The sequence below is a fragment of the Petromyzon marinus genome, unplaced genomic scaffold (genome assembly GCF_048934315.1).
Source record: "Petromyzon marinus isolate PM22_M1 ecotype Great Lakes invasive population unplaced genomic scaffold, UKy_Petmar_22M1.pri1.0 PM_G_Scaffold_75, whole genome shotgun sequence".
NCBI lineage: Eukaryota > Metazoa > Chordata > Hyperoartia > Petromyzontiformes > Petromyzontidae > Petromyzon > Petromyzon marinus.
In genome coordinates this window covers 678,438-702,449 of record NW_027423030.1, presented here as the reverse complement: position 1 = coordinate 702,449, position 24,012 = coordinate 678,438, and the positions used below count along the sequence as shown (strand labels likewise).

Here is a 24,012-nt window from a genome sequence, read left to right as displayed (position 1 = left end):
AGCTCCGCTGCAAATACAGGGAGGGGTGAGAGGTGAGGCAGCGACGAGCTCAGCCTCCCCTCTGATTGCGCAACCCCTCAATAACTGGATGGAGCGCGGGCAATAAGCGCGTGCCTGTTACTGTCTCAATATGTCACTAATGTAATGTTTGTAGACCCCTTCATTTCATGTCCTCGCCTTCCATAGTCCAGGTAACTTACTTCACGTATGTGTATAAAGATATTTAGACTCGCTGGTCTCATCGTGAAACTGCAATGAAAAAGCATCGGGGGAGGCAGCTATCACATCTGCCTCACTGAGGGGGACGTGTCTAACACGCCTCCTCAGTGAGGCCACGCCCCCTCTCAGTGAGGCCACGCCCCCCTCAGTGTGTGAATCTGGCTCTGACACTGGCCAGTGCCTGCCTAGCCATTGACCTCACCGCACGTCACTGGTCGAGACGAAGGGCGACACTGCCAGCAACGGCCCCGGGCCCCTCTCATATCCTGGCAAGGGCGGGGCGAGGTCACGCCCTAGCCACGCCCTACATAGCCACGCCCTACCTAGTCATGCACTACCTAGCCGTGCCCTACATAGCCGCGCCCTACATAGCCACGCCCTACACAGCCACGCCATACCTAGCCACGCCCTACCTAGTCGCGCCCTACCTAGCCACGCCCAACCTAACCACGCCCTACCTAGCCACGCCCTACCTAGCCACGCCCTACCTAGCCACGCCCTACATAGCCACGCCCCCCCTTCTAAAAGCGACTTGCGGGTTCTCAGCTTCCAGATGGACCCCTGTCCTGAGCTCCCCACGTGATCTCCTCACGCCAACGTGTGCACTGCCCCCTGCCGTCAGTGCCCCTTACACCGTCACAAACCCGCGTTATTACACTACACTATACACTGCAGTACATACTATAGTACATACTACACTACAGTACACACTATAGTATACAGTACACACTACACTATAGTATACAGTACACACCACACTACAGTACACACTACACTATAGTACACACTATAGTATACAGTACACACTACACTATAGTATACAGTAGACACTACACTAGAGTACACACTACACTATAGTATATAGTACACACTACACTGTAGTATACAGTACACACTACACTATAGTACACACCACACTACAGTACACTATAGTACACACGACACTATAATACACACTACACTATAGTACACCCTACACTATACGCTATAGTATACACTATAGTACACGCTACACGTATAGTTCCAACGTGCACACACACTGCAGTGTAGTGAAATATGCCGTGCGCACAGTTGGCCGAGGGGCAAGTCGATGCGCAGTGTGCAACACGTGAGGGTCGTTGATGTGGGTGGTGGTGATGATGGTTGATGTGGGTGGTGGTGATGATGGTTGATGTGGGTGGTGGTGATGATGGTTGATGTGGGTGGTGGTGATGATGGTTGATGTGGGTGGTGGTGATGATGGTTGATGTGGGTGGTGGTGATGATGGTTGATGTGGGTTGTGGTGATGATGGTTGATGTGGGTGGTGGTGGTGATGATGGTTGATGTGGGTGGTGGTGATGATGGTTGATGTGGGTGGTGGTGATGATGGTTGATGTGGGTGGTGGTGATGATGGTTGATGTGGGTGGTGGTGATGATGGTTCTTGTGGGTGGTGGTGGTAATGATGGTTGATGTGGGTGGTGGTGATGATGGTTGATGTGGGTGGTGGTGATGATGGTTGATGTGGGTGGTGGTGATGATGGTTGATGTGGGTGGAGGTGATGATGGTTGATGTGGGTGGTGGTGATGATGGTTGATGTGGGTGGTGGTGATGGTGGTTGATGTGGGTGGTTGTGATGATGGTTGATGTGGGTGGTGGTGATGATGGTTGATGTGAGTGGTGGTGATGATGGTTGATGTGGGTGGTGGTGATGATGGTTGATGTGGGTGGTGATGATGTGGGTGGTGGTGATGTGGGTGGTGGTGATGATGGTTGATGTGGGTGGTGGTGATGATGGTTGATGTGGTGGTGGTGATGTGGGCGGTGGTGGTGGTGATGGTTCATGTGGGTGGTGGTGATGATGATGGTTGATGTGGGTGGTGGTGGTGATGGTCGATGTGGGTGTATAGATGTTGTGTGTGTAGTGTATAGTGTAGTGTATGTGTTGATAGCTATGTATATAGATGTGTGTAGTTTATAGTGTAGCGTATAGTGTAGTGTATGTGTTGATAGCTACACTACACTATAGTACACACTACACTAGAGTACACACTACACTATAGTACACACTACACTATAGTACACACTACAGTACACACTACACTATAGTACACACTACACTGTAGTATACAGTACACTACACTATAGTACACACTACACTATAGTACACACTACACTATAGTACACACCACACTATAGTACACACTACACTATAGTACACACTACACTGTAGTATACAGCAGACTATACTATAGTACACACTACACTATAGTACACACCACACTACAGTACACACTACACTATAGTACACACTACACTGTAGTATACAGTACACTACACTGCACACTACACTATAGTACACACTACACTACAGTATACAGTACACTATAGTACACACTACACTGTAGTACACACTACACTATAGTACACACTACACTGTAGTACACACCACACTACAGTACACACTACAGTACATACTACACTACAGTACACTATAGTACACACGACACTATAGTACACACTACACTATAGTATATAGTACGCACTACACTGCAGTATACAGTACACACTACACTACAGTACACACCACACTACAGTACACTATAGTACACACGACACTATAGTACACCTTACACTATACACTATAGTATACACTAGAGTCTACACTATAGTACGCGCTACACGTATAGTTCCAACGTGCGCACACACACACACTGTAGTGTAGTGAAATACGCCGTGCGTACAGTTGACCGAGGGGCAAGTCGATGCGCAGTGTGCAACACGTGAGGGTCGTTGATGTGGGTGGTGGTGATGATGGTTGATGTGGGTGGTGGTGATGATGGTTAATGTGGGTGGTGGTGATGATGGTTGATGTGGGTGGTGGTGATGATGGTTGATGTGGGTGGTGGTGATGATGGTTGATGTGGGTGGTGGTGATGATGGTTGATGTGGGTGGTGGTGATGATGGTTGATGTGGGTGGTGGTGATGATGGTTGATGTGGGTGGTGGTGATGATGGTTAATGTGGGTGGTGGTGATGATGGTTGATGTGGGTGGTGGTGATGATGGTTGATGTGGGTGGTGGTGATGGTGTGATTGATGTGGGTGGTTGTGATGTGGGTGGTGGTGATGATGGTTGATGTGGGTCGTGGTGATGGTGGTTGATGTGGGTGGTGGTGATGATGGTTGATGTGGGTGGTGGTGATGATGGTTGATGTGGGTGGTGGTGATGATGGTTGATGTGGGTCGTGGTGATGGTGTGGTTGATGTGGGTGGTTGTGATGTGGGTTGTGGTGATGATGGTTGATGTGGGTGGTTGTGATGTGGGTTGTGGTGATGTGGGTGGTGGTGATGATGGTTGATGTGGGTGGTTGTGATGTGGGTGGTGGTGATGATGGTTGATGTGGGTCGTGGTGATGATGGTTGATGTGGGTGGTTGTGATGTGGGTTGTGGTGATGTGGGTGGTGGTGATGATGGTTGATGTGGGTGGTTGTGATGTGGGTGGTGGTGATGATGGTTGATGTGGGTCGTGTTGATGGTTGATGTGGGTGGTTGTGATGTGGGTGGTGGTGATGGTGTGGTTGATGTGGGTGGTGGTGGTGGTGATGATGGTTGATGTGGGTGGTGGTGGTGATGGTTGATGTGGGTGGTGGTGATGTGGGTGGTGGTGGTGATGGTTGATGTGGATGGTGATGATGATGGTTGATGTGGGTGGTGGTGATGTTGGTGGTTGTGGTGATGGTTGATGTGGGTGGTGGTGGTGATGGTTCATGTGGGTGGTGATGATGGTTGATGTGGGTCGTGGTGATGATGGTTGATGTGGGTGGTTGTGATGTGGGTGGTGGTGATGGTGTGGTTGATGTGGGTGGTGGTGGTGATGATGGTTGATGTGGGTGGTGGTGGTGATGGTTGATGTGGGTGGTGGTGATGTGGGTGGTGGTGGTGATGGTTGATGTGGGTGGTGGTGATGTTGGTGGTGGTGGTGATGGTTGATGTGGGTGGTGGTGGTGATGGTTCATGTGGGTGGTGATGATGATGGTTGATGTGGGGGTTGGTGGTGACGGTTGATGTGGGTGTATAGATGTTGTGTGTGTAGTGTATAGTGTAGTGTATGTGTTGATAGCTATGTATATAGATGTTGTGTGTGTAGTGTATAGTGTAGTGTATGTGTTGATAGCTATGTATATAGATGAGTGTAGTTTATTATGTAGTGTATAGTGTAGTGTATGTGTTGATAGCTATGTATATATATGGTGTGTATAGTTTATAGTGTAGTGTATGTGTTGATAGCTATGTATATAGATGTTGTGTGTAGTTTATAGTGTAGTGTATAATGTAGTGTATGTGTTGATAGCTATGTATATAGATGTTCTGTGTATCTTCTTTGGTTCTTTCGGTAAAGTCACGTAGAATGAGAATAAAATAATAAATTGATAAAATAAAATAACACAATAATATTCTCACGACGTTTCGGCCACAACACAAGCGGCCTTCATCAGGTGAAGGGGGCGAGACTGTCTGGTAGGACAGCGCTGGAGTGAGAGAGCCACGTTCAGATCACGGCTTTTAAGCTGTGTGAGAGGAACAAAAAAAATGTTCTGTGTAGTTTATAGTGTAGTGTATAATGTAATGTATGTGTTGATAGCTAAATAGAAGCATTGTTTCACTCTGTCCCATGTGTGTGTCTCTCTCTGTGTCTCTGTGCTGGCTCTCTCTGCTTGGATGTCAGTATACGTGTCTGTGATCTGTACTCTATCACTCTTAACCTATAATTTAGCAATCTTTGAAATAACTTAATCAGCCAGACCATGCGTTAATTGTGTTTTGACCGACCCTTTGTGCTGCATTATATTGTTTCCAAAATTTTACTAAATCTTGTTTCAATTTGATGTGCTTCTCCATCTCTCTGTGTTTCCTCTCTCCCTTAAATTTAGCTCTTCTATACCTGATGATGATTGCCTGCTTTGCAATCAAAACGTCGTATGCTATCATGTAATTTTATTTCTTTATTATTTCTACGTGACTTTACCGAAAAAAACAAAGAGTATTTTCAACCGCAAGTTCAAAAGTTCAAGTTTCAACCGCAAGTCCAAAATTTCAAGTTTCAACCGCAAGTCCAAAAGTTCAAGTTTCAACCGCAAGTCCAAAAGTTCAAGTTTTAACCGCAAGTTCAAAAGTTCAAGTTTCAACCGCAAGTCCAAAATTTCAAGTTTCAACCTCAAGTTCAAAAAGTTCAAGTTTCAACCGCAAGTTCAAAAGTTCAAGTTTTAACCGCAAGTTCAAAAGTTCAAGTTTCAACCGCAAGTTCAAAAGTTCAAGTTTCAACCGCAAGTCCAAAAGTTCAAGTTTCAACCGCAAGTTCAAAAGTTCAAGTTTCAACCGCAAGTTCAAAAGTTCAAGTTTCAACCGCAAGTTCAAATTTCAAGTTTCAACCGCAAGTCCAAAAGTTCAAGTTTCAACCGCAAGTTCAAAAGTTCAAGTTTCAACCGCAAGTCCAAAAGTTCAAGTTTCAACCGCAAGTTCAAAAGTTCAAGTTTCAACCGCAAGTTCAAAAGTTCAAGTTTCAACCGCAAGTTCAAAAGTTCAAGTTTCAACCGCAAGTTCAAAAGTTCAAGTTTCAACCGCAAGTTCAAAAGTTCAACTTTCAACCGCAAGTCCAAAATTTCAAGTTTCAACCTCAAGTTCAAAAAGTTCAAGTTTCAACCGCAAGTTCAAAAGTTCAAGTTTTAACCGCAAGTTCAAAAGTTCAAGTTTCAACCGCAAGTTCAAAAGTTCAAGTTTCAACCGCAAGTCCAAAAGTTCAAGTTTCAACCGCAAGTTCAAAAGTTCAAGTTTCAACCGCAAGTTCAAAAGTTCAAGTTTCAACCGCAAGTTCAAATTTCAAGTTTCAACCGCAAGTCCAAAAGTTCAAGTTTCAACCGCAAGTTCAAAAGTTCAAGTTTCAACCGCAAGTCCAAAAGTTCAAGTTTCAACCGCAAGTTCAAAAGTTCAAGTTTCAACCGCAAGTTCAAAAGTTCAAGTTTCAACCGCAAGTTCAAAAGTTCAAGTTTCAACCGCAAGTTCAAAAGTTCAAGTTTCAACCGCAAGTTCAAAAGTTCAAGTTTCAACCGCAAGTTCAAAAGTTCAACTTTCAACCGCAAGTCCAAAATTTCAAGTTTCAACCTCAAGTTCAAAAAGTTCAAGTTTCAACCGCAAGTTCAAAAGTTCAAGTTTTAACCGCAAGTTCAAAAGTTCAAGTTTCAACCGCAAGTTCAAAAGTTCAAGTTTCAACCGCAAGTCCAAAAGTTCAAGTTTCAACCACAAGTTCAAAAGTTCAAGTTTCAACCGCAAGTTCAAAAGTTCAAGTTTCAACCGCAAGTTCAAATTTCAAGTTTCAACCACAAGTCCAAAAGTTCAAGTTTCAACCGCAAGTTCAAAAGTTCAAGTTTCAACCGCAAGTCCAAAAGTTCAAGTTTCAACCGCAAGTTCAAAAGTTCAAGTTTCAACCGCAAGTTCAAAAGTTCAAGTTTCAACCGCAAGTTCAAAAGTTCAAGTTTCAACCGCAAGTTCAAAAGTTCAAGTTTCAACCGCAAGTTCAAAAGTTCAAGTTTCAACCGCAATTTGAAAGGCACCACGGGCGTGAGGTGGCGGCTCTCCCTGCTGGTGGAGTTGGCATGGTGGGCAGCTCTGCCAGTCGCCCCCCCACCCACCCAGTCAGTTGACCTCCCCACCACAATCCGAATTGTCTTGCGACCTCCTGCCGCGTGAGCTTCTGCCATTCCACTTTGGCTCCTCGCTCGTTCGTTCCGCCACAGGTTGCCATTGCGACGTCGCTCCGTGACATTGCCACTAGGCGGGGCTTCCCATGAAAGTGATAAAACTGTCTCATCTACCGGCGGCGGGCGCTTATAGACAATACTACTTTTTTTTTGAAACACGACAAAACAATTTGCGGGAAAAGTTAATTTTTTTATTAGAAAAGTAATTTGTCATCTCGAGCTGCTTTGTGGGGCGATGTCCCAACTCCCCCTTAGTGGATGAACCAACGCAGCAGCCCCCAGGTAGTGATTACATAAAGAGCCTCAACTCAGCGCACAACTCAAACGCCTGGAGACGTGGCAGCAGCAGCAGTCGAATCACGGCCGCACGCAGCAGCAGCAGTAACGGCGTCATCCAGCAGCGGAGAGAGGAGCTGACCAGGGATTGTGTAAGTCGTCGGCCCTGCCTCCACTATAGTCTGTGTGGTTAGTAAAGAACACGAAGAGACGATGTGATGCAGCCACGACCGTCAATTACCCCTACAGGCCGGCAGGTGTCACCCTGTCATTACACAAGTTAAGGGATCAAAGAGGAGGCACGCGAACAACAAACGAGCACGGGGAAGACGCAGGTCGTCGCGAGCGGGGGAAAAACAATAGAAAGTGTTAAAACCGACGGGGGAGCGCCGTGAGAAAAACCCAACGGGACACGAGAGGCAAACGCTGAGACCCCGAGTGGAGGACGCGCCAGCGAACACGACTACAACCGAGTGGGAGGAGACGGCGGCGGAATCGGCGTTGGCGTTGGCGGTGAGAAGGCGTCGCCGTGAATGGAGGCCACCGCCGCCGGAGACGACAAGCTGGGCAGGGGGAGAGAAGGGAGTGGAAGGTGACGAGGGTGGAACACCGACCACCGGGCAGACCCTCATTGGGACCGTGAGAAGGCCAAAGTGGTCGCGAAGTTTGTGCCGCCCGCTCTCGTTTCCTGTTTTTGTTTTACCGGGAAGCGGTGCGCGTCATCATCACGTCGCCCCAGTGCTAGCGATGCTTACTACACAACGCACCGGGTACTCGTTTGAGGCCGAGTCGACCTAGTGGAGGCCCAGGACCAGTTCAGATAATCGTCATTGGTGTTGGCCGTGAGCGGGAATCAAATCCGGTGTCGCCGGGTTCGTAGGGCGGCGTGCTGACCACTATACCACCGCTCCCCACACGCACACACACACATACACACATACAAAGATCAAAGATCCCCCATATAGCCTTAACAGACTGTAGGGGCAAGTGCTGTTAGCGAGCACTTATGAAGGCCGGAACGGTACACGAGGGGGTGGGTGGCCAGCACCACGCCCGACCGCCTTTGTCTCCCTAGTGGCAATGTTTACACACCGCACCAGGTACTCATTTGAGGCTGAGTCGACCTAGGGGAGGCCCAGGACCGGTTCAGATAATCGTCACTGGTGTTGGCCGTGAGCGGGAATCGAACCCGGGTCGCCAGGTTCATAGTGCAGTGCGCTAACCGCTACACTATCGCTCCCCACTACATACACACACACATACACACACATATACACACACACATACACTATCGCTACACTATCGCTCACACATACACACATGCACACACACACATACATACACATGTACACACATACGTACACACATACATACATACACACATACATACATACACACATACACACACATACATACACACACATACACACACACATACACACACACATACAAACATACATACAAACATACACACACATACACACATATACAAACATACATACACACATACACACACACATACACACACATACACACATACATAACAACAACCGCCATTCGCCACAAAGTGGCGGTGACGTCACCACGACGCTTGTGCCAGGCCATGCGCACCTTGAGGCCACGTGGAGTGTCTAACGCCCGCTGGCAGGAGGTCACGGGACAGACCCAGCAGGTGCCACGGGTCGACTGACAGAACATGCTCTTCTGTCACTATGTAGTTCAGCAGATGTTCTTGCTTGCATCCATGATGGTGCGTGGATGCGCCGATGCCGGAACAGCGTGTTGGTAATGACAAGCCCATGGGCTGCACAAAAATTTAGCAGCCTCCTGCCGCTGTTATTGAGCTGATCTGGCTCATGCCTTCCAATCACTCCAGACCAGGTGACAGCATCATGACCAACTCAGGTGAGCACCTTTGACAGGTGCTCACCTGACTCATCGGCCTTGCCTGCATCCCTCCACGGATGTTCGTCTTCGGTGGGGGCATAACTAACCACGACCACCACTCCTTGCCTCCGGTTGATGGGAAGGCGAGCCCAAAGTAGCCTGGGGCTTACAGCTTCCCCCACCTCACCGCCACGCTTCCACGCCCCTTTCATTCTTTTGTTTAGATAGAAGAGCCACTCGCTCTCTGTTGTTTAGCAGTCCCCTGCCCCGAGTAGAGGACTATCCACCCCTCATGGTGGCAGGAGCCAGAGCCGGTCTACCGGACCTGCTGAATATCGCAGAGATCCAGGCGGTTCCGGTCCAGCTCCCGACAGAGGAGTGGCAGCCTCTCCTCCGCAGTGAGCGTTCGAACATTCCACGTGGCCACGCGTAGTGGTTTTTTGTTGTTGTTTCTGGAGGAGCTCCGATGGTGAGGATTCAGTCTCCCGGCTCCGCCAAATGGGGTTTTGGCCAGGAGATGTCATAGATGCCTGTCCTCCGGCACAAGCTTATTAATAAAAAATTTCATTCATGATTTAGTCGTAATTAATTGAAGGTGGAGGGGTTACCAACCCCTCGCACCCGTCCAGATCCCCCATTTGGTCGCTGTGGTGGTCACAAACACCATGAAGGGAAAGGCCAATTTAAATTGTCCCTCCTCCCACGGCACCGCCCACGACAGCGTTGCAGTCCGGCACCACGAAGAGGTAGGGGGTTGTTTTCTTGCTCCCCACACACACACAGACACACGCACACACAGACAAACTCACACACACACAGACGCACACACACAAACGCACCTGGCCGTGTCGTGCAGCGCGTCAGTGACGGCGGTAACGAGGCGGCTGAACGAGGGCCGCCAGGAGCTCTCCTGCTGCCAGCAGCTCAGCATGAGGCGGCGGAGAAGCATGGGGCAGTCCATGGGGCACGGCAGACGCCAGCCGCCCTCTACTGCCTCCATCACCTGGGGGGTACGAGACCCATAGACTACTCACACAGAGACCCATACAGTACTACTCACACAGAGACCCATAGAGTACTACTCACACAGAGACCAATAGAGTACTACTCACACAGAGATCCATAGAGTACTCACACAGAGACCCATAGAGTACTCACACAGAGACCCATAGAGTACTACTCACACAGAGACCCATAGAGTACTACTCACACAGAGACCCATAGAGTACTCACACAGAGACCCATAGACTACTCACACAGAGACCCATAGAGTACTCACACAGAGACCCATAGACTACCCACACAGAGACCCATAGACTACTGACAGAGACCCATAGAGTACTACTCACACAGAGACCCATAGACTACTCACACAGAGACCCATAGAGTACTACTCACACAGAGACCCATAGAGTACTACTCACACAGAGACCCATAGAGTACTACTCACACAGAGACCCATAGAGTACTACTCACACAGAGACCCATAGACTACTCACACCGAGACCCATAGACTACTCACACAGAGACCCATAGACGACTCACACAGAGACCCATAGACTACTCACAGAGAGACCCATAGACTGCTCACACAGAGACCCATAGACTACACACAGAGACCCATAGAGTACTCACGCAGAGACCCAGAGACTACACACAGAGACCCATAGAGTACTCACGCAGAGACCCATAGACTACTCACACAGAGACCCATAGACTACTCACAGAGACCCATAAACTACTCGCACAGAGACCCATAGACTACTCACACAGAGACCCATAGACTGCTCACACAGAGACCCATAGACTACTCACACAGAGACCCATAGAGTACTCACACAAAGACCCATAGACTACTCACACAGAGACCCATAGACTACTCACACAGAGACCCATAGACTACTCACACAGAGACCCATAGACTACTCACACAGAGACCCATCGACTACTCACACAGAGACCCATAGACTACTCACACAGAGACCCATAAACTACTCACACAGAGACCCACAGACTACTCGCATAGAGACCCATGGACTACTCGCACAGAGACCCATAGACTCACCACACAGAGACCCATAGACTACTCACACAGAAACCCATAGACTAATCACACAGAGACCCACAGCCGCACACAGAGACCACAGACTACTCACACAGAGACCGCAGACACACACACAGAGACCCATAGACTACTCACACAGAGACCCATAGACTACTCACACAGAGACCCACAGCCGCACACAGAGACCACAGACTACTCACACAGAGACCCATAGACTACACACAGAGACCCATAGAGTACTCACACAGAGACCCATAGACTACACACAGAGACCCATAGACTACTCACACAGAGACCCACAGCCGCACACAGAGACCACAGACACACACACAGAGACCCATAGAGTACTCACACAGAGACCCATAGAGTACTCACACAGAGACCCATAGACTACTCACACAGAGACCACACACACACACACAGAGACCACACACACACACACAGGGGTGCCGGTGCTGAACTCACGTCCCGGTTGCTCATGTCCCAGTACGGCCGTTCGCCGTACGACGTCACCTCCCACATGACGATGCCGTAGCTCCACACGTCGCTCGCCGACGTGAACCTGAGCTGTGCGATGGCCTCCGGGGCGGTCCAGCGGATCGGGATCTTCCCCCCCTGGTGGGGAACATTCACAACGGGACCTCGCCCTCGGGTCCGGCACGCGGGGCTCTCGCGGCCCGACGTCGTCGGCACGCGGCGAAGGGTTTGCCGGGTCAAAGCCGGCGTCGCGAGTTCGCGCCGCCTCAACGCGCCGAGCGGCGCGCCGGACCGCCACCTCGCGAGCGACGGACGCCCCGACGGTGGCGTTGTCCTCGTGCCGTTCGCCCCTCGGCGTCGTTCCCCGGTGTGACGTCGGCGAGACGAGACCATCAAGAAACCCGTCTCCGGTGTGGACCCGTGAATCCCAAAGACAACGGCACCGTACGCTGCACGTTCACACTTTCACCGCGCGTGTGTGTGTGTGTGTGCGCGTGTGTGTGTGTGTGTGTGTGCGTGTGTGCGTGTGTGCGTGTGTGTGTGCGTGTGTGCGTGTGTGTGTGCGTGCGTGTGCGTGTGTGTGCGTGTGTGCGTGTGCGCGTGTGTGTGTGTGCGTGTGTGTGTGCGTGTGTGTGCGTGCGTGTGTGTGTGTGCGCGTGTGTGTGTGCGCGTGTGTGTGTGCGCGTGTGCGTGTGTGTGTGCGTGTGTGCGTGTGTGTGTGTGCGTGTGTGTGTGCGTGTGTGTGTGTGTGAGGTTAATGCATTTCGCTCGACGCACGGCGGCGGCAAGTACTTTCGGCGAAAAACGGAAGCCCCTTAGGGAGCGGTAACGCCGAGCCGACACACGCCGGGCCGGTGTGGCTTTGCCTTCTCCTCGACTCCGGCCGAACGTCGGCCGAACGTCGGCCGAACGTCGGCCGTTGACGACGCCGGCAGTTCTTTTTTCCTGCCCCGCCTTACCCGGGAGGTGTACGCTCCCTCGGGGTCGGCGTCCAGTAGAAGCGTCCGCGAGAGGCCAAAGTCGGACACCTTGCACGTCAGCTCGCCACTCACGAGCACGTTGCGGGCGGCCAGGTCGCGGTGCACATAGCCCCTGCGGGACAGGTACTCCATGCCCGATGCGACGTCACGCAGCATCCCGAGCAGCTGGGTCACCACAAGGTGCCCCTTCTTCATCTACGCCGTGCCCGGTCAGAGGGGGGAGGGAGGGAGGAAGGGAGGGAGGAGAGAGGAGGGAGGAGGGGAGGAGAGGGGGGAGAGGGGGGAGGAGAGGGGGGAGAAGGAAGAGGAAGGGAGGGAGAAGAGGAGGCGATGAGGAGCCGCCTGGGTGACGTTGTGCTGCTTGTGCGGCCGTCTGGAATGCTCTTCCGGGAGCTGCTATGTGCGTTTAAGTCATCGTTGTCTATACTAATTTGTTTAGAACTCTCGCTTGTTGTGTTTAGTTTGTCCCCCCCCCCCCCGCGCCAGTTGGCTACGTAAGGTACAAAGGAAGTTTGACGCAGACGCGTGCAGTTGTCACCACAAGCGGAGCCCCGGTTAGTAGGAACTACGGCACACACACACACAACAACGCCACCGTGTGCTCTCCATTTGTGGACAGTTACACACACAACCGCTGAGGAGTGTGAGACTGCAACACACCGATGATCGCATCATTTGGCATTGCCACTTCTTACCCTGAGGAATAAATCCAAGGAATGGTTTTCCATGAATTCGGTGATGATCATGACAGGTTTACCTTCGTCGAGAGGACAAGAAAACCAAACGTTAGCAATCCACGCACAGCATTCACGACTTATACCGTAACATCATCACTTGGTCACATACACACCTTGTATCTCTGACAAGATGCGTCGCTGTGGGTTCATACACAGGGACTCCTCTACTTACGAATGTTCCTCTTACGAACTCTCAGAGGTACAAACAAACCTGTTCGTACGTCCGGTTGCCCGTTCTGAACCGAGAGTCAGAGGTTCAACCTCTGCGCAATAGATGGTGGTGGCATCTGCATCTGCAGAACGTGAAGAACCAGTGGCATCTACATCTGCAGAACGTGAAGAACCAGTGGCATCTACATCTGCAGAACGTGAAGAACCAGTGGCATCTACATCTGCAGAACGTGAACCAGTGGCATCTACATCTGCAGAACGTGAAGAACCAGTGGCATCTACATCTGCAGAACGTGAAGAACCAGTGGCATCTACATCTGCAGAATGTGAAGAACCAGTGCATCTACATCTGCAGAATGTGAAGAACCAGTGGCATCTACAGCTGCAGAATATGAAGAACCAGTGGCATCTACATCTACAGAACGTGAAGAACCAGTGGCATCTACATCTGCAGAACGTGAAGAACCAGTGGTATCTACATCTGCAGAACGTGAAGAACCAGTGGCATCTACATCTGCAGCACGTGAGGAACCAGTGGCATCTACATCTTTAGAACATAAAGAACCAGTGGCATGTAGTGTATAGTAGTGTATAATGTAGTATAGAGGAGTGTAGTGTATAGTCGTGTATAGTGTTGTGTATAGTGTAATGTGCAGTGTGTATAGTGTAGTATAGAAGTACACCACACCGGTGTGTTGGAGAGCAAATCCACAACATTTCCAATCTGAGTACAATCACCAGTGATTACAACAACGGGCATAATCAGCTGGACAGCCAGCTACATAACAGACTTGCCAGTTTTAAACTTGGTTCGAAGCTTTTGTGACTGCAGGAATTAATCTTTGTTTTTTTCGGTAAAGTCACGTATAAACAAGAAATAATAAAATAACATAATAGCGTCCGACGTTTCGGTTGTATACATCTGGGGTTATGTATTTCCCCTCTCTCTTAAATTTAGTTCTTCTGTACCTGATGATGGCTGCTTGCGTTGCAACCGAAACGTCGTACGCTATTATGTTATTTTATTACTTCTTATTTATATGTGACTTTACCGGAAAAAACAAACAAAGATTAATTGCCAGTTTTTAGTTTGTTTAAAATGCGTGTGGCATCGATTGGACGTTCTCGAAGCTCACTCTTGGTGACGACGCCCTCCAGGCGGACGATGTTGTCATGCTCGAACTGGCCCATGATGCTCGCCTCACACAGGAAGTCCTGCTGCTGCTGCTGCTTGCTGGATCCGCCCTTCAGCGTCTTGATGGCCACGCGCACTGTCGCCGCCCCTCCGCTGCTGCCCTGGCGCTTCAGGTATCCGACGTGCACCTTCCCAAACTCTCCTGCGGGCCGAGGGGTCGATGACAGTGGGTAGCACGTAGAGCAGGTGTGAGGACCCCCCCCCCCCCCGTCCAGCTGCTAAGTAAGGTTCGTCACGTGAATAAAACGTGCCGATTGCTTGCTGGTTGTGCACTGGCCGGTCGCTGTGTGGTGCATGTGTTGGGGAGTGTGAACCCACGGCAAACGACGGGGTGCTGCAAAACAATGTTAACACTTTTCGATTTGAAGCTTTCGTGACTGCGAGGATTCATCTTCTTTGGTTATTTCGCTAAAGTCACCACCACGTAGAATGAGACTAAAATAATAAATTACTAAAATAAAATAACGCGGTAAAACTCTCACGACCTTTCGGCCACAACGCAAGCGGCCTTCATCAGGTGAAGGGGACGAGACTGTCTGGAGGACAGCGCTGTCCAGACAGTCTCGTCCCCTTCACCTGATGAAGGCCGCTTGTGTTGTGGCCGAAACGTCGTGAGAATATTATTGTGTTATTTTATTTTATCAATTTATTATTTTATTCTCATTCTACGTGACTTTACCGAAAGAACCAAAGAAAATGTTAACACTTATATTGGACTATTGGTTTTTCATGGAAAGAGAACGGATAATAATAATACTACGCTGTAACATGATAACAAATCCATAATGGAGATTTTTTTTCTCTGGTTAGTGCACGTAAATTTATAAATGTATGGTTAAACTCGCCACCACCCGACCCAGCCAACTAGTAAGGCTTGTCACGTATGGATGATCTGGGTTCGCGAAAGCCTACGTGTTAAACATGATAACAAATGTAACGTTAATAGCTTCCAAAAGTCAAAGAGTTTCTCCCACTCGTTCGCCGTCGTTGTCACCGTGCGCCTGGAACCTTCTCCAGGCGGTCTCCAGAGCCCCGGAGGCACAAACATTTCTTGCGGCGGCGTTGCAAATTCTCAGCAGTGTCAACATTTGAAGTGGGCGCCCTGTGAGTAAGTTTTAGTTAACGGGTACCACGGTACAGACGTGCCCGCCCCCGTCCCCCCCCCCCCCCCCCCCCCCCCGTTCACCTGCTCCGATGACGCGTCCAAGTTTGATTCGCGAGGCGTCGATTTCCGTCGCGAACTCGCGGAGAGCATCGCTGGGCTCGTCGTAGTCGTGTGGGTCAATGTACAGCCTGAAGCCCGGCATCTTCACTGTGGGTGGCAACGGCGAAATCAACCGTGCACAGGGTGTGTGTGTGTGTGTGAGTGTATGAGGGGTGGTGTGTGAGGGGTGGTGTGTGTGGGGTGGTGTGTGTGTGAGTGTCCGGCAAAACAACCCCCTACCTCCTCGCGGTGCCGGACGGGAAACTCTGTCGTGGACAGTGCTGTGGGGGGAGGGCCAATTCCGATTGGCCCCTCCTCTCATGGCGTCTGTGACCACCACAGTGGCTAAACGGGGGCTCTGGACGGGTACGAGGGGCCGGTAACCCCTCCACCTTCAACATTTTCACCACGAAACTACGAATAAAAAATTTAACTAATAAGCTTGTGCCGGAGGCCCCGGGGGGACAGGCGTCTATGACGTCTCCTGGCCAAACCCCAATTGGCAGAGCCAGGAGATTGAATCTCTACCCTCGGGTCTCCTCCAGAAACAACGAAAAGCCACTTCGTGTGGCCACGTGGAATGTTCGAACGCTCACTGCGGAGGAGAGGCTGCCACTCCTCTGTCGGGAGCTGGACCGGTACCGCCTGGATCTCTGTGGCATTCAGGAGGTCCGGTGGACCGGTTCTGGCTCCTGCCACAATGAGGGGTGGACAGTCCTCTACTCGAGGCAGCAGACTGCCAAACAACAGGGTGTGGCTCTTCTTTTGAACACAAGAATGAAGGGGGCATGGGAGCGTGGTGATGAGGTGTGGGAAGCTGTAAGCCCCAGGCTACTTTGGGCTCGCCTTCCCATCAACCGGAGACGAGGAGTGGTGGTCGTGGTTACTTATGCCCCCACCGAAGACGAACATCCGTGGAGGGATGCAGGCAAAGCCGATGAGTCAGATGCCTTCTATGACCTGTCACAGGTGCTGGCTAAAGTGGCCCCTCGGGATAGAGTCATCTTGTTTGGTGACTTCAATGCCCGAGTTGGTCATGATGCTGGCACCTGGTCTGGAGTGATTGGAGGGCATGGGCCAGATCAGCTCAATAACAACGGTAGGAGGCTGCTTGATTTTTGTTCAGCCCATGGGCTTGTAATTACCAACACGCTGTTCCGGCATTGGCGCATCCACACAACATCATGGATGCATGCCGGGTCCAAGCAAGAACATCTGCTGGACTACATAGTGACGAATCAGCGGATGCGAGCCCATGTCTTTGACACCAGGACCTACCGTGGAGCTGATCTGCCCTCTGACCATCGACTAGTCATCTGTGAGATGCGCCTGCCATTCTTCCACTCCGGTGGTGGGTGTACACCCAGGACCCCATTCCAACCTAAAGTGGCCTAGTCTCAGTTATCTGATGAAAGTTGCAAGCGAGAATTTCATCATCGCTTGCGGCTGGGGTTGGCATCGTCCCCCACTCCTCCTGATGTCGAGGGTAAATGGGCGAGGTTTAGGACTGTGACTCATGCAGCTGCATTGGCTGCTTTGGTTACGCAGTCCAGACCTCCCCAGAGACCCTGGCTGAAAGAGGAGGTGATCAGGATAGTTTAGAAAAAGCGACAGGCCCACTGTCATCGGCTACAGAATCCCACATCAGAGAATGAGGAGGCTTACCGCAGCCTTCGCTCGGAGGTTCGGAGAGCCGTGAGGCGCTGCAAGGATGGGTGGTGGTCGTGGGTTGCTGAGGAGATGGAGACTGCCTCAGTGGCCCGTGATCACAAATCTCTATTTAACTCCATCAAAAAAGCAACCTGCAGCGCCACACCTATTACCAACATTAGGGGAAAAAACGGTGATCCAATCTCCGACCCCCAGGAACCGGTTTGCAGATTTGCTGAGCATTTCTGTGAGGTCCTGGAGGAGGCACAAAGTGGGGATGACCCTGCTGAGGCTGCGGTGCCTCAAATATTGGAAGAAGTCACCCCCTGTGAGTGGCTGGCTGAGGTGCCATCTGTTGAGGAAGCACTGAAGGCGATCCGGAGTCTGAGACCAGGAAAGGCACCGGGCAGAGATGATCTCCCAAGCGAAATGCTGAGGGAGGGTGGCGTTTGTGCACAGACTGCCCTATATGACATCATAACAACAGTCTGGACCACTGGACAGGTTCCACAGGATTGGAAGGATGCCCTGGTGGTCCCCCTCTTTAAGAAGGGGGACCGCACAGACTGTAACAACTACAGGGGCATCTCACTCCTCAGTGTGCCGGGAAAGGTCCTGGCAAGGATTATTCAACATCGCCTTGCCAGGCACGCTGAGGAGAGGCTTGCGGAGCCCAAATGCGGTTTCAGGAAAGGGCGGTCCTGCACAGATGCGATATTTTCTGTCCGTCTGCTACAGCAGATGTGTAGGGAATTCCAGCAAGACCTACATCTCTGCTTTAGTGACCTGGTCAAGGCCAGGTCACACCGCCCTCTCCAGCTGCGACATGATTCCCAGTCGCACGCTCGTTGTCACGCGCTTCGCTCCGTCCCCGTTGCTCGAGGGTGAAGATGGCAATGGCGGTAACGGTGATTGTGGTTGGTGTGCTGGTGGCAGGTGGGGTTTTTGCCACCTCTTCGTGGGAAGAGGAAGAACACTGTCTCTCAATAGTGGAGATGCGGAGAGCGACTTGTGTATGCATCAATGTCTTGAGTGGCGTACCACTACCACCACCAACATCGGAGGGTGGAGGAGCGATACTCACAACAACGAGCGGAGCGCCGGGTGGCTAAAGCACAGCGGGTTGGCACAGTAGGGGGCACAGGTGGTGCATCAGCCAGTCATCTCAGTCAGTCGACCTGTGGCACCTGCTGGGTCTGCCCCGTGACCTCCTGCCGGTGGGCGTTCGACACTTCGCGTGGCCTCAGGGTGCACATAGCCTGGCACAAGCGTCGTGGTGACGTCACCGCCACTTAGTGGCGAATGGCGGTTGTTGTTGTGAGTGTATGAGGGGTGGTGTGTGAGGGGTGGTGTGTGAGGGGTGGTGTGTGTGTATGTGTGTGAGAGGTGTGTGTGTATGAGGGGTGGTGTGTGTGTGTGTATGAGGGGTGGTGTGTGTGTATGAGGGGTGGTGTGTGTGTGTGAGTGGTGTGTGCGTGTGTATGAGGAGTGGTGTGTGTGTGGGTGTATGAGTGGTGTGTGTGTGTGAGGTGTGTGTGTGTGTATGAGGAGTGGTGTGTGTGTGTATGAGTGGTGGTGTGTGTGTGTGTGAGAGGTGTGTGTGTATGAGAAGTGGTGTGTGTGTGTGTATGAGTGGTGTGTGTGTGTATGAGGAGTGGTGTGTATGAGGTGTGTATGAGAGGTGTGTGTGTATTAGAGGTGTGTGTGTATGAGTGGTGTGTGTGTGTGTATGAGTGGTGTGTGTATGTGTGTGTATGAGTGGTGTGTGTGTATGAGGTGTGTGTGTGAGAGGTGTGTGTGTGAGTGGTGTGTGTGTATGAGAGATGTGTGTGTGTATGAGATGTGTGTGTGTGTGTTTTAGAGGTGGTGTGTGTGTCTGTGCGCACGAGGTGGAGCAGCGTTTACCCCGCACGCTGTAGAAGCGAGGTCGTCTCTCTTCGCGAGGCTCCGACTCTGCTGCTTGCCAGTGACCACTCCTCCTCCTGCTCCTCCTCCTTCAAACGCAACGCGATGCACGCAGCCATCAAGGCGGCGGCGGCGGCAGTGCTGAAGAAGCGAGTTCGCTCTGGAGGATGCCGCCTCTTACCCAACGTTCAGGGAGATTGCCTCTTGGTGGTGCAGCCAGATCACGTGGGAACACTCAGAACGCCCGTGGGACCCCCCCCCCAGTGTGACCCCCCCCCAGTGTGACCCCCCCCCAGTGTGACCCCTCAGTGTGACCCCCCAGTGTGACCCCCCCCAGTGTGACCCCCCCCCCCAGTGTGACCCCCCCCACCTCTTCTTGACGATGATGCAGGCAGCAGCGATGAGCAGCATCAGCCCCACGAGGCCAGCGGACAGCAAGGAGGCCCAGAGGGTCACTTCCTGAGTCGCTTGTGCTGGGGGAGGGGGAGGGAAAGAGTTACAAACACATCCTTCACTTACTACAACAACCACAACAACCACAACAACCACAACAACAAACACAACAACTACAACAACACCACAATAACCACCAACACAACAACAAACAACAAGACAACACCTACAACAACAACCACAACAACTACAACAGACAGGAGGGGTGGGGTGGTGGTGCTGTTGGTGGGGTCGTGGTAGGTTGGTAGTGGGGTTGGTGGTGGCGTAGTGGTTGGGTGGGGATGGTGCTGGTGAGTGGTGGTGGTGGTGGGTGGTGGTCCTTGTGGCGTAGTGGTTGGGTGGGGATGGTGCTGGTGAGTGGTGGTGGATGGGTGGTGGTGGTGGCGTAGTGGTTGGGTGGGGATGGTGCTGAGATGATGGGGATGGTGCTGGTGAGTGGTGCTGGTGAGTGGTGGTGGTGGGGTGGTGGTGGTGGCGGCGTAGTGGTTGGGTGGGGATGGTGCTGGGGTGGTGGTTGGTGGTGGTGGGGTTGGTAGTGGTTGGTGGTGGGTGGGTGGTGATTGGTGGTGGGTGGTGGTGGTGCTGGTTGGTGGTGGTGGGGTGGTGGTTGGGGGTTGGTGGTGGTGGGGTTGGTGGTGGTTGGTGGTGGTGGGGTTGGTGCTGGTTGGTGGTGGGTGGGTAGTGGTTGGGTAGTGGTTGGGTAGGGTTGATGCTGGTTGGTGGTGATTGGGTGGTGGTGGCTGGTGGTGGTGGGTGGTGGCTGGATTGGGTGGTGGTGATGATTGGGTGGTGGTGGTGATTGGGTGGTGGTGGTGATTGGGTGGTGGTGGTGGTGATTGGGTGGTGGTGGTGATTGGGTGGTGGTGGTGATTGGATGGTGGTGTTGTTGCTCACGTGCGGGAGACGTCTGGAAGTGGAGTGTGGGGCTGTAGTCTCCGTAGCCGGCGGCGTTGCGAGCGCGGACCTGCAGTGAGTAAACCGCGGCATGCCGGAGCCCCGTCACGGTGATGCTCGGCACGCTGGAGATCAGCCTCATTACCTCTCTCTCGTCGTCGTCATCCTGGTGGGGGGGGGGTACAGATGGGGGGGGGGGTACAGATGGGGGGGGTACAGATGGGGGGGGGATGGGTTCAGACTCATCCCACAGAGACCCATTGAACCTGGGTCACGTGGTTCACAGCATATTGTTGTGTTAACTCTACTGCCCTCCACTTGCTAATGCAAAGACAAAGAACCCCCGTATAGTGTCAGCAGACTGTCGGGGCGAGTGCTGTTAGCGGCCACCTATGGAGGCACACGAGGGGGTGGGTGGTCAGCACCACGCCCGGCCGCCTTTGTATCCACAATGGTGATGTTGTTGTATACGGCCCTTTTTCCACAATTAATATCCATAAGAATATTTACGGATGCATACACCTAGATTTCTTTTTCCTTTCTTTCGTGACAAACAATTTATATTTTTTAATGAATAAAACCCGTAAGCCAGAAACACAAAAAACCAGATGTCGGTCATAAACAGGCCATATATATATAAAGAAATAATAAAACTCTCAAGGCGAGGATGTAACAGCTATCGGCAAAAATCTCCAGGTGAACAAGAGTTTGATGGGCCCTTAGGAAAGGTCCCTCCGAGGTCAGAACACCAAGAGAGTAGACACGGAGACGCCAACAGGGTAAATCGTATACATATTCTTTTCCTTATTTGCCAGTAAAAAAAAAGGCAACAACAAGAATAAGATAGAATTAGCGATCCTAACGCTCACTCCAATTAAGAACAGGCCACCAGACACATCAGTGAATTATTATCCAATGATTAATTCGCTATCAAATGATTTTCACCTTTAATACTTTTACTGTTAAAACAAAGCTTGGAGCAGGAATACCGAGTCACATCAAAGGTTATCGAGAAGGAATGAGACAATGGGTAAACTTGCAAAAGAATTTAAACAATATCCCAAGCAACCCCGACCACCTTTGTCCCTCTCACAGCGCGGAGAAGCAGGAATTACACCTTATCACAAGGGGCCATCTGGAAAAGCCAGCCGGGTTTGATGAGGAGACACACCCCACCCCACACACGGCAACCAGGCAAAGACAGTTTTAAAGAAAATTGCAATATAATATTAATAATAACGTGTTAACCTTACATGACATTCCATTATAGAACCTTACAGAACCAAGGGATATGGATTCCAACAATCAAGAAACAGACCTCTTAAACTCAGGATGATAATTATTTTTCTTTTTAATAATTCTATCATAACAATTCGAACCTCGGTAAAACTGAGAGGTGTCGGGAGGACGTAGTTACAAACACGAGTCTTGGCGAACATGGGACCAAATGGTATTTGAGAAATATAAGTCGAAAGTATAAAGAGGTGCTCCCGACCACCTTTGTCTCTCCCAAAGAGCACGAGAGAGGAATTTCACGCCAGGGCAAACAGATCGTTATCGCGGGGACCATCTGCCACACACGGGACTTAGTAGTGGCCCCCACCCCACCCTGCACACGGGCAGCAAAAGAGCGTATCTACTCGTTCACCAACGTCCGTCGAGTCCGAACCAACTACTGAAAGAAGAATCAACTGATACGTATGATACACTGCCCCCCACTACACGACAAACCAGACGTCTGCTTGACGCAAAGAATCGATTCCGAACATTGGCCTACTCTTTCACCACTCATACCATTCAACACACACACACACGGGTCATTAACAAAGCCTAAAACCTCAAGCCATTGAACCATCCGTGATTGTGGAAACATCGCAACGACCGAGTGAATAATCCATCGTTTTTAAGAGTGTTCATAATTTTCCTCTGTAATATTGTGCTGGGGCTGTACTTCTAACCGCATAAATTACCAACTGACCCATTAAGAAGGATTAATTCTTGGCACCTCACCACGGAGCGCCGCTCGCGGGGGTGAAGAGCGTGCTCAACCGGTTCCCTGTCAGGGATCTGGCCACAATTAATTAAAAAATTAGCCCGAGATAAGGATCTAAAAAGGAAACATCGCCACCCATTGAGTCGCGTTGAGAAGTCGATTAGAAATACTTGAGTCGTTCGTTAATATTTTCTTTCTACATAATCTTGCTGGTATCCACGAATGAAATAACGAATTCAAACGCATATTTGTGCCTCCAAGAATAATACTGGTTGGAGTGCCCTTTCAACGAGTAGCGTTGCATAATAATTAGGCATCCTATTGTTAACAACGTGACAATAATTGCATTAAGGGCCGCGCATGATCAATGACCGAATGCTGTGTTGTGTGACAATTCAAGTAACGAAGCATTGCGGCCATCGAGTGTTGTTGATAAGGTAATTAGAAGTATTTCAGTCGAACGCTTTAAATTCATAATCGTTATGAATCAATGAACGAACATCAACGTGGTACTGTGCTGACGATTTCAAGCATAATAACTTCGCATATCAGAATGTATTAAGGATTGGATACGAATCAAAGACCAAGTGCCGTATTGTGTAATAATTCAAGTATACGAGTTTGCATATTATAAAGTTAAGGTTTGATAGAATAGTTCGCATATTTTTAATCTCTCTCTCAACAACCGATCGATTGCGTTACGCGTCGGGAATTAACCACAGGTGCCGCTATCGAGGTGAAACAACGCAATCGTGATGTTATCATGTTAACGCTGTGTTGAAATTCCAAATCCCGAGATTGAGTTTTCATATTATCCAAAAATTAAAGTTAGCTAGAAATAAAATTGATAAAAGCAGAACGTTTGTGTGTGATTCTTCCTGAAATCCTGCATAATATTGTTCTGCGTATGAGATCTGAATCCTGGGGACCTATCATAAGTACACTATCACCACACATAATCCATAACACACATAATTCATAATGTTCAATCGAGAGTAATCGTATCCTTATCGATAATACGGAATTAAAGAGCAGAGTCGAATCGACTCTCTCTCATTCACGCTCACAACGCCTGCGTCACTGCATACGATTAATTGCGTTATTCCAATTCATAACACAATCCTCGTCACCGAGGCTCGACCTTATAATCCATAACGACCTGCATTA

At 50.5% G+C, this 24,012-nt stretch overlaps 1 protein-coding gene across 1 annotated transcript in view; it reads right to left on the bottom strand.

Annotated features, from left to right (window-relative positions):
• Positions 1-7,135: 7,135 nt before the first annotated feature.
• Positions 7,136-24,012, bottom strand: part of LOC116937721 (ephrin type-A receptor 3-like) — a 58,553-nt gene continuing 41,676 nt past the window's right edge. The window contains exons 6-15 of the mRNA XM_076062839.1: positions 20,853-21,018; positions 19,876-19,978; positions 19,506-19,594; positions 15,933-16,058; positions 14,688-14,888; positions 13,339-13,400; positions 12,623-12,838; positions 11,652-11,801; positions 9,961-10,124; positions 7,136-7,797 (exon numbers count right to left, since the gene is read on the bottom strand). Coding sequence (XP_075918954.1) covers positions 7,698-7,797; positions 9,961-10,124; positions 11,652-11,801; positions 12,623-12,838; positions 13,339-13,400; positions 14,688-14,888; positions 15,933-16,058; positions 19,506-19,594; positions 19,876-19,978; positions 20,853-21,018 — 1,377 coding nt within the window. The 3' untranslated portion in view covers positions 7,136-7,697. The remainder of the gene's footprint in view (positions 7,798-9,960; positions 10,125-11,651; positions 11,802-12,622; positions 12,839-13,338; positions 13,401-14,687; positions 14,889-15,932; positions 16,059-19,505; positions 19,595-19,875; positions 19,979-20,852; positions 21,019-24,012) is intronic.